General features: G+C 47.0%; 2 protein-coding genes across 3 annotated transcripts in view; one reads left to right on the top strand and one right to left on the bottom strand.

Annotated features, from left to right (window-relative positions):
* Positions 1 to 1102: 1102 nt before the first annotated feature.
* Positions 1103 to 3831, top strand: LOC307078495 (uncharacterized protein). Its single transcript, XM_079740343.1, has 4 exons — positions 1103 to 1304; positions 1691 to 2181; positions 2551 to 2655; positions 3272 to 3831. The coding sequence occupies exons 2-4, from the start codon at positions 1838 to 1840 to the stop codon at positions 3315 to 3317; spliced, it is 495 nt and encodes a 164-aa protein (XP_079596469.1). The 5' UTR covers positions 1103 to 1304; positions 1691 to 1837; the 3' UTR covers positions 3318 to 3831.
* Positions 3832 to 8332: 4501 nt separating this feature from the next.
* Positions 8333 to 17186, bottom strand: part of rab6ba (RAB6B, member RAS oncogene family a) — a 34301-nt gene continuing 25447 nt past the window's right edge. Inside the window, exons 6-8 of one of the 2 annotated variants that reach the window (XM_079740643.1) lie at positions 13348 to 13441; positions 11851 to 11917; positions 8333 to 8717 (exon numbers count right to left, since the gene is read on the bottom strand). In XM_079740643.1, the coding sequence (XP_079596769.1) occupies positions 8653 to 8717; positions 11851 to 11917; positions 13348 to 13441 (226 nt within the window). In that variant the 3' untranslated portion in view covers positions 8333 to 8652. The remainder of the gene's footprint in view (positions 8718 to 11850; positions 11918 to 13347; positions 13442 to 17186) is intronic. The other variant, XM_079740644.1, reaches the window with a different exon arrangement.

Genomic DNA, 17186 nt, shown 5'->3' with positions numbered 1-17186 from the left:
CAGCAACTGTTTCGATACCAAGATTATCTACGTGTCGTAAGTGACAAACATGGACACGTGGCTCGTTGGTCTAGGGGTATGATTCTCGCTTCGGGTGCGAGAGGTCCCGGGTTCAAATCCCGGACGAGCCCACTTTTTTGAAATGAACTGTTCTATTTTATTAACACTGATTTGTCTGGGATACTGATTTTTATTTATCATTTCGGGGTTTGAATGGAAATACACAAATACTCACACATTTTGCTTTCTTATTCTTTTTATGTACAATAAATACTATTTATACTTTTACTATTTCTTCTGACTATTTTTTCTTTCAGAACATGTGTCTCATAGCTGAACTAAACGTTTAAGATGACAGAAGTGTTGTGATTGTTTTTGTTAATACATGTGGACAGCTGGAGCAAGTGGCTCGTTGGTCTAGGGGTATGATTCTCGCTTTGGGTGCGAGAGGTCCCGGGTTCAAATCCCGGACGAGCCCTCGCTTTTTAGTCGCATTAGTCCTTCTTCACCAAATTGCAAAAATTTATGTCTATCACGTAACACATTGACGTTAAGGTCCCTTTTATATACTTAATGTGTTAACAGTAGCAAAAAAATAGTGCAATATGAAAGCTTTATTAAATTATTTCAAATAAGCTTTTACCAGAGACATGTTTTAACAAAACCGCAATTAAAACATGATTTGACTAAATCTGATAACATCGATTTACGTCAAGTCACCGTCATATCTGATTGCAAAGAAATCTTAAACTCTAGTCAACATCCAAATCCCTAAACAGCTTATATTTTACCCTTTCAGGGAAAGAGTATTACTCATCACACAAGTTCTACATCATGTCGCTTCCTGCACTTCCCCCAGCCCTGGCCCCCAGCTCCACGCGTCCACCTGTCCGCTGTCACACACACACAACAAAGGCGACAGCACGCCGCCAGTGGGCCAGTCCCAACCAGGGGAGGGCCTTCAGGGAGGGAGGGACGGGTTCTTTGTGCTCCGGGCAGCCTCGCACCGTCTGGGGCGGAGGAACACAGCTGCTATTCCGGTTCAGCTCGGCCCAGGACACCGCCCCCTCCCCCCATTGCTCCACACAAACGGTTTTAAACGGCCGCAGCAGGGCCGCTCGGTTAGTGTCTCTCTGTCTGTCCCGGACCGGTCTGCCTGTATCTCTCCGTTTAGGGAGTTTGACTTATTTTTATTTGATTTAGTTGATTTCGCTTTCGGTCTTTTTTAATTCTCTGAAGAGCAGTTTGTGACACGGATTGGATCTGGTCTTTTTTTGTTGTTGTTGGATTATTTAGTTTCTTGTGTAAGTACATCCATACACATTCATATTGTGATTGATGCATTATTTAGATTTTAATTCTTGGTGTTTCTTTTAGCAAAAGGCTACAAATAGATATCAATTAATAATAGGTATATTATATGATATATTATATTTTATCAGCCTAATTTTATACATTTCCTACACTCATTTGATATTATATGCATATTATATATTATGACTTTATATAATTGCATATTAATGTGTTTTTTCAATAACACAATAACGATCACTGTTTGCTAGAGTTATCAACATTTAAACAAATTACTGAAGAAAAGTTGCTTTGGGGAAAAGCTATAAATATGAATACCCGATATGAGTTATTACATTCATCTCAAACATGTTTCTAACCAACCTTTTTACTTAAACAGGCAACTTGGAGCCCAACTGGCATCCCCTTCTGCTGCTAAAGGCTAAGCGCCAACCCATAGCTGCTAACTGCTAGCCTAGCCAGCCACCTGCCAGCATCCAGCCTCTTCCCCCTTAGCGCCACCCTCTCCCCGTCAGAGCCCACCCCCATGGTGCTGTGTGAGGACACAGAGTGCAGCGTGTGCCTCCAGGCCTTCAGCCGTCTGGAGCGGATCCCCAGGGTGCTGCACTGCCTGCATACCTTCTGCACCCCCTGCCTGGAGGCCCTTTCCCAGGGGGCCGGCGACCTGGTCACCGTGCCCTGCCCGCTGTGCCGCCGGGTCACCTGCGTGCGGCGCTGCGTGGGCCTGCAGGGGGCGCTGTGGGTGGACAGCCACGTGTGGGAATACATACCGGACAGGGAGGAGAAGGAGGAGGTGGTGCAGGAGCAGGGGCGGCCGGCGGAGGAGGTGACCGGAGGGAAAGGAGGTCGGCCGTCGACGCACGCCGAGTGGTGAGTTTCATCGGAGACGCGCGCAGGCGCTTAAACACACACACGCGCTCACGCACGCACACACGTTCTCACGCACCCACACACACACACACACTCACGCACACACAAACGCTCTCACGCACAGTCACACAATCTCAGGCACTAACATGCTCACCCACACACTACACTGACGCTCTCAAGCGCACACAATCCTACACACCTGCACGTCCTCACTCAGTCACACACACGCGGTTACAGACACGCACACTCTCACACACACGCTTGCACTTACACGGACACACAGGCTGTCACATGCTCTCACACACACTTATACACTCACACACTATAGAGGGGTCCGAACTAAACCAGTCTCCCTGTCTCCCGTTTCAGTCGTGCCTCGCGGCCCCCCAGGACCAAACTCAAGCTCCCCGCCTTCTTCAAGAAGTTCAGCCTCCTGAAGACGCAGATGGAGAGAGCCGTGCCCGGAGACCCTGTGTAAGTTCTGACCATCAGTTGTGGACCAGGGCTGCCCACTATAGACCATCAGTTGTGGACCAGGGCTGCCCACTATAGACCATCAGTTGTGGACCAGGGCTACCCACTATAGACCATCAGTTGTGGACCAGGGCTGCCCACTATAGACCATCAGTTCTGCATCTGAGGTCTCCCACATGGACTATAAGTTCTAGGTCTCGAGAATGCCTCTGAGTCCTGGACCAGGGTCACCCACTATGAGTTATGAACCAGGCTCTTTCATAAGAGAGAGACTAGAAACTAGGTCACTCACCTGGACAGTAGAAACTAGGTCGTTCACCATAATGGCACCTCCTTTACACTCTGTATTTACTAAACATCCACTATCACACACACACACACACACACACACACACACACACACACACACACACACACGCACACACACACAGTCAGGTCTAGACACAGAGACAATATAGCCCACAATGTTTACAAAAGGAAGAGATGTATCCATATGTCCCTCTGTAATTGTGCATACTTAGTTTAATCACGTTTTCAATTAGTTTAGTACTGACAGTTGGAAATCATTCTGAAAGCAGCGGGGCCGATTCTGATTATTGTTCTGTTCCTCTCACAGGGAGATGAGGTCCTGGCGTCGCCTAGCAACGGACGACCACGTCTAGTCCAAACAGAAAATATGGATCAAGAAATCCATATTAATTTCCGAACTATGAACGCTGACAGGGAAGGAAGCCCAGACCGTACGTGCATGGCATCTCTCCCCCAGCAGCCCCAGTCGCTCTCTTCCAGCACTCCCAGTCTCCCCCCTCCCACCCCCTCGGATCTGAGGTCATTAGCATAGCAGCGCTGCATTAGCATAGCGGGCCGGGTATTAATATCTGCGTGCTAACAGCGGCTGAGATGCGGATCAGCGGTGGTGGTGGAGGTGGGGGGGGAACCCCTCTGTTATTAAGTCGGGGTGAACCCCGTCATCTGCTGTAGCGCTGGGATTTAGCTCATCTGGCCGTCAGTGAGCGCGACAGTAAGAGTTTAACCCCCCTGCCGGACCCCCCGGGACCAGATGGTGTCCTCACAGCGTCTCTGGCACATTGTATATTTAATAGATAATCATCTTTGTGGTCGTTGTATTTAAACGTATTCTTTGTTTTTTTTTAAATAAAAAGTTATTTTTGGAGAGTGGTTGTAAGCGGGTTTTTCTTTTGCTTGTCGTGTCAAAGAAAGTACCAGGAAGTCATATTATCCGTAACTTATAATGGAGTTGATATTATAATTCCATACACTGGTCTAAAAAGCGTTTATTCCTCCTAAATATTAAATTGTCACTTTCTGTTCTATTCGCATATTGTATGAAACGTTTTCACATTTACATTAAGGGCATTAAGTAGACGCTTCTATCCAAAGCGGCTTACAATATGTACATTTTTCCAAAGAAAGAGAAATAACAATATATATATATATATATATATATATATATATATATATATATATATATATATATATATATATATATCTGTCGGTACAGTAAGGATGTTCATAGAAACAAGTGCCAACCACTAACTATCACTAGGTTAACCCATTCCCCGTACACAACAAAGATAGCTGGGATAAGATGCTACACAATGGTAAGTATTATTTTTAAGTGCGAGGATGTACCACATACAATAAGTGTGAAGGAGGGGTGCGTGGGGGGGGGGGGGGGGACGGGACGGGGGGGGGGGCGGGGGGGGGGGGGGGGACAATGCAGAGTCTAGAAGGTGAACCCTGAACAAGCGAGTCTTCAGTCTTTCACGTTCTCGCCCTGTACTCTGCTGCGCCCAACATTTCCAACATGAGATCAATAGTTATAAATAGTTATAAGTTATATCTTTATTATTCTATTCAAACACCAGAAAACAAATACAGTTGTTTAAATATTCCGTAAAAATCATAAACCAAACATAAAACCACCAGAGTGCCAGTGAACAAACCCCGGACCGTTGATCGTTGGGTTCCTCCTGCGCGGAGAGCCACAGGTCCACGCAGTCTGCGGCCTCTGGGTCCCTAGTGAAGGGAACAAAGTGGTGGAGATTACCCCCGCAGACTCACCGGGGCATGGCTAACAGGATTATCTCCTCCATTCACCTCACATCTGTCGAGCAGCCCCAAGTTCGGAAAGATCAGGACCCAGAGAAGAGCAAGGATCATTAAAGTATGACGGCGCTGCGTGTGCACACACGCGCTCCTGAATAGAGCGCCGTCTGAGGGATGCAGCGTGGATAATCTGCCCTCGTTGTTAGGGTCGGCTGAGCTCTCTAGGACCGCTGCATGTAGGCTAAGCTTTTGGGGGGGAAACTAAGGCCACTGGTTTGGGCGGGGGCCTAATAATGAAGTACCAAGTAGCAGGAAGAACAGTATTATGATTAGGCCTGCAGTATTACCTCATCCACTGAGGATACGATACCCCGGATACAAATCATAGTTATTGATCGTGTAGGAACTTTACCATACAAGTAAGTGCTTCGTATCAAAACTGGCTCATTACAGAAACAGTAAGATCAAATACAACACATGATAATATTCCATATATGTGACAGATCAAACACTTAGTATTATGATTATTATTATTGTACAAACTTCATTTCAAAATACAAACATGACATCAAAGGTAGAACCGAAGAAGATGTCATGTGTTTTTCTTTCCAGCCCGTTCCTCAGAGATGATAAATCAAAGTTGTTTTGCATGTAGGAGCCTTCTGAGTAATTCTGATTGTTGTCATACCTGTTTAGGTGTGGAACAGGACCTGAGACGAAGAGAAGGGACAGGTACCAGCAGGCAGGCCCACACAGGCTTAGAGATATACTTCAAATAAAATGCATGGAAAATATTCAAGGGAAGTGAAAAATACGTCACTCTATTACTGGAATTCTACAGGAAGGCAAACACTAAATGTACCAATATGGGGAAACACACACACCTAAACCTAGAACAAACATGACACACACACACACACACACACACTACACAAACACACTTCCGATCACCTTCAGGAAGTAAATATTTCTCTGTATTATAATCAGATTAGATGTCAGTCAAGCCATGATGCAATAACGAATCCTGAACATATTCACTGAAAGTACTATTCTTTGGCATTCTTATCCGTGGACCACCGCAGTTATCTGTAATCTGACTCGTAGACTCTACTTTATGGGTGAGGGGTGGCGACGGCTCGACTTTGGTCACCATCAACTGGATCCATTTCGCTTAAAAAAGCAGCAGTTCCTGTAATTTGAGCACCTAAAAAAAGAATCAAGCATCTTTAGCCTGCGTCACACACCAGGTGAAGAGGGGCTTTTAAAGCCTCCTGCCAGGCAATTTTTACTCGGCTTTCATCCGAAACCTCTGCGAGCTTCGGTTCTGAAAAACCCCGCCATGTTGGGGAGGAAGAGCTCGGAAGGAAGAGACGGGGACATAAAGAGACGAGGACCACACGGGATCTGGTATTAAGTCGTCTTTATTGATGGGTGTGGGACATGCCAGATCTCTGTACAGTGGATGGAGGGCTAGCTCTACGGACACAGTAACCAAATCAGATGGGAACGACCTCTGACCTCTGACCTTCCACGGGGTCGTGCGCTACACACATACAGCCCCCCTCCCCAGTGCATCGCCATAACAACGTCCTATTTCTAGCCATGTTGTCCCTCGGCGTCCAGTCACAAATAAACAGGTGTTTGTGCTGAACTCAGGAGCAAGGACACAGTAAACGTGTGTGTGTGTGTGTGTGTGTGTGTGTGTGGGGGGGGGGGGGGGGGGGGGGGGGGGTATTTACACAAACTCATATTCAACAAATAATAAATAAATACCCTTTCACTAACAAAGTGCTCTCCAGTCCCCACTATGGGCGACAGCCAGGGCAGTACATTCCACTTTTCAGAGTAACAAATACGTGTCACGGAAACGTTAGTAAGTAGACAATGGCAAAGGCAGCCAATCAGGGCCCGGGGACGGTCACAGATCGAACGCGGTGTTTTTGGTATCGCGAAAACCCGATAAACACGTTCAAGGCGTCATTCGTCAACAGCGTCCCAAAAATAACCGCGGATCTCCCGCGATGAGTCAACGTTTCACAGTTACAGAGACACCGTAGCTATTTCTATTTATCTTTTGACATAACAACTGACTCAGAAGTCGATTGAGGCGATTAAATGGTGCAGACGTCCGGTTTAAACAATAGCAGGAGAGGTTGGGAGGACCAAACTGTTTATCTACAATTTAGAGTCTGCAATCCGTCCTGTTTTCCACCAAGTCTATTATTATTATCGATTATTAGGCTAGTGTCGACAAAGGCCTCCATCTTGGATGTGTAATTAGTATTTTTATTTATTATTAAGTCAAAATCCCAAACACAGCACCCCCAAGTGTGATAAAGATGGTTATTTAACTTTTAATTTTTTTTTCAACTTTTTTTCTTTTCTCACTAACTAGGACAGGTCTTAAAAAGTGCAGTTAGAGGTAACTGTAAAGTCAAAGTAAAGTAACTAACTAGTACATTACAATTCCGGCGCCTGAGCTAAGAGCAGGGCAGGCATAATGTCAAAGACCGGAAGCGAACACCAACACCAACCGAAGAAACAACGCACTCTGTGGTCAAACGTGGTAGTGCGACGGGCTGAAATTGGGGCCAATTGATTGATTAATTGTCACGTTTGTTACCATTCCATAAAAGCACTAGCAAATGCCATCACTGGAAACGTTAAGTTAGAAATAGTAATTATGATATCCTGCATTGTATTTGCTGGGGCTTCAGTGCGTTTAGCTTTTTAGTGTTTTTAAACGTTAACAATGACTATTCAAACACAGGCGTCATCTGGAACCTGTTGGTGAAGACGTCGGTACCACACTTGAACAGGTTTGTCTACCCTTGTGGTTTCTTATTTACAAATAAGTGTTTCCCTCACTTCACAATCACCTGAAAGGTCTACATGTGCAAATTTTGTCTTCTCTTTGTTCGACAGGAATGTCTCCGTTGACTCGCTAAACAGCCGTTTAAACACCAAAGTCACAAGGTTTACGTATAGTGCGCTTGAAACCATAAGGTATCTCTCCAAGGAACATAAAATACACTATTTACATATTGTCCACCAGGGGGCAGTGTTTCCCCCCCTGGTGTCTCCGGGTGTTTAATTATGTGGCCGATCCGAACACAACTATTGAGACCCGATCAAACATTGCAACGATATCAGATATCAGGGCAAGTGTGGCCGGGGTGACTCTGTCAGGCGCCACAGAGAAACGGGGCCCTATTGGATAACGGGTGGAGAGAGAATAGAAGTCACTTATAGTGCCAATACTAACTAAAGTTGCCTGTACAAAATAAGCATACATTTACACACAAACTCACAGGACCAAAAAGGTTTTTTGAAGTCAAGTATAGAAATCCAGGCCAACAGTGTTAAGAAGCAGAAGGACATTTAAAGTTTTTTTCCTCTTTTAGAGAGTGCATTAAGTCGACGGTGTTGTAATATCGGCAATGACATATTCAAACATCACGATTGGACACAGGTATGTTCAAAACACAATGCTTCATGCATGCCGTCCTCAGAATCCTGTTGTCATGGATCTGTGTCTCTGTACACTCTGTCTGCATTGGTGGAGATCCCAAAAATAAATTAAACCTTCCAGAGAGTTCCCTGAATTTATAAAAAATACAAAAAGAAAGATGGGTGGTATCTAACTTGTCACTTAACAAAAGGGTGTACACATAATAATAGGACATCCTGCCCCCTTTACATTTTGTTGATATTTTCTGAACTTTTTGGCAATTTCATTAACAAACTAGATTTGACACATTTTCAAGTAGCCAGTAGTTCAAACTATTGATCCGATATTCCGATAAGGCGTCCCTTCTCCGATGTGCAAATTAATAACATTCAAATTAAAACATAAAAAAATCGTAAAACAAAAACCTAAAGAAAATCACATGGCGTAAAAGATGTTCTCTGATTGGCTTGGGAGCATTAGCAGGAGCACCCGCCCTCGGTAGTAGCCTGCTCCTGTGGTTTGTCCAAGTTGATGTCAATCACTGAAGGAAAACGTTAAGGAATGACTTTGAAACGAGCAGGGAAGATATTTTAGAAAGCAGTGAATATGCATCATGCTTTTTTAAAAATCTTCTTAAACACCAATATTAAACCCTAACCAATTACACTTTATACTAAATTATATATTGTAATGGGACATTTATACCACTAGAGGACGCCATAGCACATAAGCTACAATATTTAACATCCCAACTCCACCGCAGCCAGGAAGACAGTCAAGTCAGTTCACGTGTGTGCGGTCGTGTAACAGAGAAAGAGCCAAGACGTTTACCATTGCTCTCTGCAGGGTGAAGCCACACATGAAAACTCAAGATTATTAATGAGCAGACCGTAGCCTTCTACACAGCCTCTCCTCCGCGAGGCCGTTCTGAGAGACAAAGAGAATACACCACACTGAATACTGAATACACCACAGAAATTTGGGAACTCAACGCGCGTGTGTGCGTGCGTGCGGGTTCCACCTGAAGAAGTCAGGTGAGCTCAACTCCGACGGGAAAGAGAGGAAGCCGTCGTCGTTCTGCCGGGATCCACCGCGTCAGCACCAATGGCCGCATTCCAAAAGTCGTTCTACGGCAATTTACGCTAACCTTTCGCGTTCAGCATTTATTCCTCAAACGCAGTAAACCAGAGCGGTAGAGTCTAAGCCTCAAGTGCTGTGGAGATTTAGCGTCGTCAGACAAACGTCTGAGGGCTGTGATCGGCCCGTATCGTTCACATCGCCTCGACAGTCGCTGGAGCGGCTCAGCCGTCTCAATCCCACCGCTAACTGCCTCTGCCCGCCCCCTCCAGGGTGTCAGAGTGAACGAGCGAGAGGAGGTGGTGTTGGAACGCAGCCGGTGTCTCTGCACCAGACCTTGACACCCGCCGTCAATCACGCTGACCCTACCACCCTGCCCCCCCCCCGTCAATACAGTGCAATCACCATCCCTTCCCTCACAAAATATTACCCAGGAGCCTTTGGGGCCAGTGGACCGGCAGAGTAAACACTATCAACACCAAACGGCCCGGTGCTAATGCCCGTTGCCTCAGGCTACCCGGCTCCTAGATAACCCTCTGTGTGCGCTCGGGAATAGAGAAGCAGTTAACATCCTCGGCGTTAAAAACACATCGGATACCGTCTCGGTTTGACCTTTACCCTTTATGGAGCCGGCGCCGTATCTGTTGTTTGTGAGGGGGGGGAGCTGCCGTTACAGAGGGGTCGATACCCCGGGGCCGGAACCAATAGGAACACTGCAGCGTCGGCAGAGACAGAACCACCCCAAGGTGCTGTCGCCTGTCACATCCATCACCCGAGTTACGGCGTCATAAACGCTCCCCGCCCGCTCTCCCGGCGACAGGCCTCCGTCCGTCAGGCGGACGGGCGCGTTGCTACGTCGAGCAGGAAACGGCTTTGAAACATCACAAAACAAAACAACCTTCTGGTTAAAGTAAGACTCCTAAAGGGCGTCCTGAAGACTCTTTCTGCTGATGCTCTGTAGAAATAGAGGTTTCATCTGTGTGATGAATCGAACCTGCTGTCGTGGCGGCGCGCCATTTCTATCAACATCTAAGCAGGATTCAGACGCAAGGCGTGAAGCTAATTAGCCGTAATAGGGGATCAGAGGAATTATACCGCCGTAGTAAAACCCGAAAGCTATCACGTCCGGACTATCGAGCTCCGAGACGCGCCTACGCTAATGCCCTGACAAGGTCCAGCGATCGTAGATTAGAGAAACCAATCAATAGCTGTTAGCGGTGTCAAACCAGCCGTCCTCAGACTAAACCCAGGTCAGCGATAGCTGGCTATGCTACAGGTTCACACGTATCTGGTTGGAGATACCGCCCAGTGGGGCAATTAAACCATTAACAACATTTAGGCCAAGAAAGCCTAATTTAGGCCAAGAAAGCCAGTCAAAATGATTGGATCCTTACCCGAGTATCACCAAATGAACGCGTTGCTTGGTTAAGGCAGTGGTTCCGTCCTCTTCCTCTTTCCTGTGAGCCCAGTGTTAGTTTTCTAAGTATTTCACCACCCCAGCTCGCCCCTTGTGAATGTTCTTCCCCTGCCCATCGTCTCAACCCCGTCGCCCAGAGTGAACGCACGCGCAGAAGAAGCAGCATGCGTCTTCCAATCATCAGGCAGTTGTTTAGCATAAACCTTGCAGTACTTTTGCAATCCCACTCAATATATTTTTTCTGCCCATAAAGTGCACCGTCACACATCTCGGGCGTGTAAACCGGCTGTTGCCCCGTCGTGCCCCAGGATGACCACCAGAGGGCCTGAGCACCAGAGGGCCAGAGGCCTGTTGGAGAAGGGCCCTCAGGCAGAGAGGGTCTGAAGAAGGCAGACGTGTTCAGAGAACATCTTCAACCAAACAGTGAAGAGGATGATGGGGCCAGCATCAGGACCGACTGCCAGAAGTCATCGTGACATGGGGGCACTAATGAGGGATGTTTATGCGCACACAGTGACGGGAAAGACAGTTTCATCAACCAGCCTCGTTTCCATGGAGACGGTGGTCGAGGCTGACAGGAGTATAAAAGACCTGTCGGGTTTTTTCCAGAGGTGCAGTCAGAAACTTAATTAAACAGGGATTTATAACTGGCATAAATCCTTGTTGTATGCACAAACAGATCACACATAAAGGAACATGACAGCAGTCCTCATATGCCTCAAAAGGTTTCTTATGTAAATGGATCAGAAGACAGATCCCGAGTGATAAACTAGTTTGACATAAATTAATCAGAAAATGTGGCGTGATTGTGAAGTTAACATTCTATTTTTGCATTCAACTTTTTGTAACATTAATCCCAAATATAATATAATAATTTGAATCCAAGTAAAACTTCCAGACTTAAATTCTTTCAGTAGTTCTACATGCAAGAACACAAGGAAACGATAAAAGGCTACTCTCTAGCTAGTCTATAAGCTAAGCCATGGGATCCAGTGTTTACATTGTACTGCTCTTTAGAACGCTCCACTGCTTAGCAAAACTGCCCACATTAAGAGCACCCTGAGGCTCTGTGTGTTCCATCAACACCAGACGATGTCAGGGATGCACCTCTTCAACAGGAGGAGTGCGTGCTAATGGGGTATGGATGGGGTGCACGAACGGGGCATTAGTCAAAGGATACTTCCCTCTTTGCTGGTCTCCTGCATACTCTCCATCCCAGGAAGAGCAGCGGCCACGCGTCGGAACAGCTGCAGGACAGACAGACAGACAGACAGACAGACAGACAGACAGACAGGAAGAGAACAAGGTTGTTTTCACACGTGGAACATCCAAGCCCAACCAGACTCCGACCTGTAGACGTCAGTACATGGACTGTGTTCGGTGCGTCATCAGTTTATACCAAAACTATATAACAAGGCAAAGCTGAAATGAGTTAGAGTATTTAATAATGGAGCAGGAAGCTCACGATAGGCAAGTTAAAGAGGTAAAAACTAGGCTACTAGCGCTCATTAATGACGGTGACGAGGTGAAAACGACGAGCTCTGAATGTGATGACTCATTGCTCTGCACAAACGCTCAACAGGAGACAGTGTGGCAGAGCGCAGAGCTTTCCCGAGCAACACCGTCTCTTTGTTCTTCATCCTATTTTGCCTCCCTCCTCCTCCTCCTCCTCCTCCTCTGCCTGTCCATTCGGAGCGGCTGCGGCGTGTGTTTTGACCGCTTTAAAGCTCGGTGAAGAAAAGAGCCATCTGTGTTTGTCTGGCCGCTGCCGCCGCCGCCGCCGCCGCCGGCTGGCAGAATCAGCGCGGCCGCATTGACAGACACGCCTTCCTCTGAGCGGCTCGCGGCCTCGCTCATTGTCAGATTAACACAAAGATCCCGAATTAACGCCAACGCCCTGCTTTCATCAAGACCCTCGGATAAAAGCCTCGGCTGAACGCTCAGCCCTCTCCCTCTGGTTGTTCCAGCTATTATTGTGAAAGAATAATCATTTACCGGGATTTAACTTGTCTGTTACACAACTTTGTAAACACACACACTGAAAGCGTAGAATGGTACAACGGGCACCAGTGAGCTCTTTTAAGGGCCTTAAACCATTCTCTCTTCCCCTTCTTGTAGCCAGAAGCCCACACAGAATACAAATCACTTGCTGGAGGGCGTTTGTGTTCGTGGATCACTGTAATAACAGCGGCTCCGACGGTCGCTCTGACTCACTGAGCCACAGGCTGCCCGCGGCACACGCCAAGATATCTGCCATCTGACTGTGGGCTAGCTACGTCAAGTAGCCATGTAGCTGCGCCGTCCCCAGTGTAGCCTTAGCCGTCGCCTGAGGTTCAGGCGACGAGTGGAAGAGGTAAACGTATATTATGTTTGTTTGTACGACACATCGTCCTCACACTATCAATCACCAGATGTTTTTGGCAGACGTAGGACCGATAAATAAACACTGCTGTGTTAATGCACCACTAGATTTACGCTAGCCTGCTAATGCTAGGCTAACAGTGGTCTCATTGATGCTAGGCTATGCCAATGCTAGTCTGCTAGCGCTGGGCAACCATAATGCTAGGCTAACGGCTAAACTGCCAATCCTATGCTGGGCTCACACTAGCCTGCTAATGATAGGCTAGTCTAACGCTAGCCTGCGGAGGATATGCTAGTATAAGGCCGGCCGTCCGACCTGCTTGACGTTGTAGCCCGTCTTGGCGCTGGTCTCGATGAACATGACGCTCAGCTCCTTGGCCCGCTGCTCCCCCTCCTCGATCGTGATTTGCCTGCAGAGGAAACAATTATCAAATTACTGAACACACACACACACACACACACACACACACATACACACACCAGGAGAGGAAATTAATTAACACACCACCAGAAGAAAACAAGTCATAAAACAGGAACAACACTGCAGTAGCTAGCTAGGGCGTTTGACTCCTAGACTAAAAAAGGGTTTTGGTAAGATCCTTGATTGTGCTCGATCACTGTCCCCTACCCCTAACTGCTCTCTGGTGATATGTATCTGGAGTCACTGTCTAACCCCTACCTGCTCTCTGGTGATCTGTATCTCAAGTCACTGTCTAACCCCTACCTGCTCTCTGGTGATCTGTATCTGGAGTCACTGTCTAACCTCATCCTGCTCTCTGGTGATCTGTATCTGGAGTCACTGTCTAACCCCTACCTGCTCTCTGGTGATATGTATCTGGAGTCACTGTTTGTCACTTCGGACAAAGGCGTCTGAAATGACTCCAAAGTATTAAATAGTAAGTAACGTTGATTTGCTTCCAAAGAAACCTCTCTAAATTGTAATTGTACGACACGATTATGAGCGTCACAATGATCCTCTGGAGACTTCACAGCTGAATGTCCTTTATTAAAAGTTTACACATTCAGATGCACCCACCAACACCAAAGCCAATTAGCGTTAGAGTGTTTAAACAAATTGAATTGTTTTGAGCTGCGAGCAAATTCATTCCATTCCATTAGCGCAGCGTTTTAATGAGGGCGGCTTGGTTTGTGCGTCGTTCAGACAAACGCTGGAACGCAGCAACAAGGCGCAGGTGAACCGTCGGCCCTGGGGGGCTGAGCTCAGTGTTGACAGGGAGGGCTGTGGAAGGTCGTTTTGGAGCGGTAGAGCCTCCATCGGTGGGCCTTTCTGGTCGAGGGAAGCAACCAGAGAAAAGGGACCTGGAGCCGAACCACCATATCAAATACACACCTCTGTATAGGAGCATTGTAACACAGGCATGTTCAGTCACCTCAATTAGTCTGACTCACCAACAGTCTCAGGTTTTGAATGACATCACCGGTTTCAGAGCCGTGATGACATCACCGGTTTCAATTCCATGATGTCACCAGGCCGCGGGCTTTGAGCGGAGGTGAGCCTCGTCCATCATCCACTCACTCATCACCCTCTCATTTCATGAAGACCGTGAGAGATCCTTCATCAGGGCTGATCAGAGATTGCGTCCGTCTGCCTAGTGAAGCCTGACGTTGCAGGAAGGAACAGCGATGATCCAAAACAATGGAATCCAGAAGGAACAGCAGGTCTTCGTTTCAAGGAGAGAGAGAGAGAACGAGAGCTCTGCAGCATCTACTCTCTAACGACACCTGATGCTGCCTTGCTCCAGAGCTGAGGGACTCACTCCCTCGGCTTATTCATCACCCACCTGGCCAGCAGTGGTTTAATAACGAACCACACACACACACACACACACACACACACACACACACACACACACACACACACACACACACACACACACACACACACACACACACACCTTAACTCCCTGCAGCTATATAATACACCGTGAGTCTAGACAGTGTCTAGGATTCAAGGCCAAAATCACCACGCATCATCTCCGGTCTGTGTCCGGTGTGCCAGATACATCCAGAATCCGTATTGTACGCCACAAAGAATTGTTAGTCCCACTATCTCCATGGCCGAGAAGGCTCCTTTCTGGCGGTGAGCAGTTACCGGTTGCCATGGCTACCAACGGATTCTAAACTCGCCGCAGCCGGTGGGAGAACACGGACGGACTTTGATTCCTGCCAACGCAGGAGTTGCTTGTCATTCATGTGTGTTTGGGTTCGATATGCAGTGTCACTGAGCAAGATGGCCCCAACTCACCCCTACCTGCTCATGAATCTAATGCATTTAATCTGTATTCGCTGTGAGTTTGGATAAAAGCATTTGCTGAACAGTGTTTCATGTTTCATTTACCTGTTGAATAGCATGTATCATGACCTATGTTTGCCAACAGGGGAAGCAAACTGTTGAATAGCATGCATCATGTACACGTCTGCTAGCAGTAGAAGCTAACTGTTGAATAGCATGCATCACGTACATGTCTGCTAGCAGAAGCTCACTGTTGAATAGCATGCATCATGTACACGTCTGCTAGCAGTAGAAGCTAACTGTTGAATAGCATGCATCATGTACATGTCTGCTTGCAGTGGAGCTAACTGTTGAATAGCATGTGTCATGTCTGCTAGCAGTGGAGCTAACTGCTGAATAGCATGTGTCATGTCTGCTAGCAGTGGAGCTAACTGTTGAATAGCATGTGTCATGTCTGCTAGCAGTGGAGCTAACTGTTGAATAGCATGTGTCATGTCTGCTAGCAGTGGAGCTAACTGTTGAATAGCATGTGTCATGTCTGCTAGCATTGGAGCTAACTGTTGAATAGCATGTGCCATCTTCTAGCGCTGGAATCTGAATAGCATGCGTCTTTGAGCAGCGGGTAGCAACACCACATTATCTTTGGACGGTTTTTCGACAGTTCTGTCAGCGCCGTCGGGCGCACAAAACCAAACAATAAAGGAACAACAAAACGCTGTGCTCCGCTCGTCCCCTACACTACACACAGCCTCTGTTCCTCGTAGAGACAGAGAACCGCTTCTCAAAGAGTTCATAAATTAATCATCCATTATTTACACTCTAACCCGGTCCCCAGAATGCCCGAGCCGTTACGAGACGATCAGTTAAATCTCTAGGAAGTGATTAAATACAGAACACTGATGAAGGATCCAATATGTATATATAAAATATGTAGGCTTATGAGTATTGGTGGGCCGCCACGAAACCGTTCCCCCCTCTGCCTCATCAATGTTAAAGGCCTCAGGGGAGGGAGACTGCTACCAGTTTAATGGCATACATTAGACTCAGCTGGTGGCCAAGGAAACTATAACCAGGAAGAAACCGGATTGAACAAAGTAAAACCAAGCAACATCTATAAACGGACATGAGCCAAGCCGGGAATCAAATCCTGGTCTCTTGGGCCGGACGATCTATTACGGTTTCAAATGATCTGTAGCGGTTACTACGGCGATAATGGGGATCTGAGCATCCCATCTTTGTTCATTCATTCATTCATTCATTCCACCCCATTCGGATTGTCTCCACTGAACGGAGCTATACATAGCCAACTGTATCTGACGAAGTCATCTGTGTACATAATGACAGACGGACAGGGAAACTATACAACTCACACAAGACCACATAGCGTCCAACATATTAAACACACTCAGGATGCCAAACCGCGTGCACAGCTTGCCATTAAAGCAGCCCTATAACCGCGTCTTCTCACGCGATGATATTAACTCTGCCTTATCTGCTGTTCTGGCCATCTGGGAACGTCGTTAGAACTCTTCCTGCCTCTCAACCAATCAAACAGTCATTGGTCAGAGCACAACCATTGAGGGTGTGGGCAGCAGTGGAGCCCAAAGCACCTGGTTGGTTGAGAAGCAGTAGAAGGCGGGGCATGTGCGATGGGCTTCTACCTGGAGGTTGATGTCGGAGTCATGTTCTGAGCAGGAAATCCTTGCGGAACCAGATTGTGATTGGTTGTATTGTGAATTGAAAGAATGTAGGACTCGGATGTAGGGAACAGCTGTGTCCAACAATCGCTCCGGGCTTATAGTCATGGTTCATGAAGGAAGAAATGTTCTAGAATGTTCTCCTGGGAAACCCTGACACACGGTGGTCCTGCACCAGGTGCATGTTTCAGGAACGTTGGTTTC

This window comes from Pollachius pollachius (assembly GCF_949987615.1).
Source record: "Pollachius pollachius genome assembly, chromosome: 7".
Lineage (NCBI taxonomy): Eukaryota > Metazoa > Chordata > Actinopteri > Gadiformes > Gadidae > Pollachius > Pollachius pollachius.
Note: the sequence above shows the minus strand (reverse complement) of the source record. Positions and strands in the feature narration are given on the sequence as shown.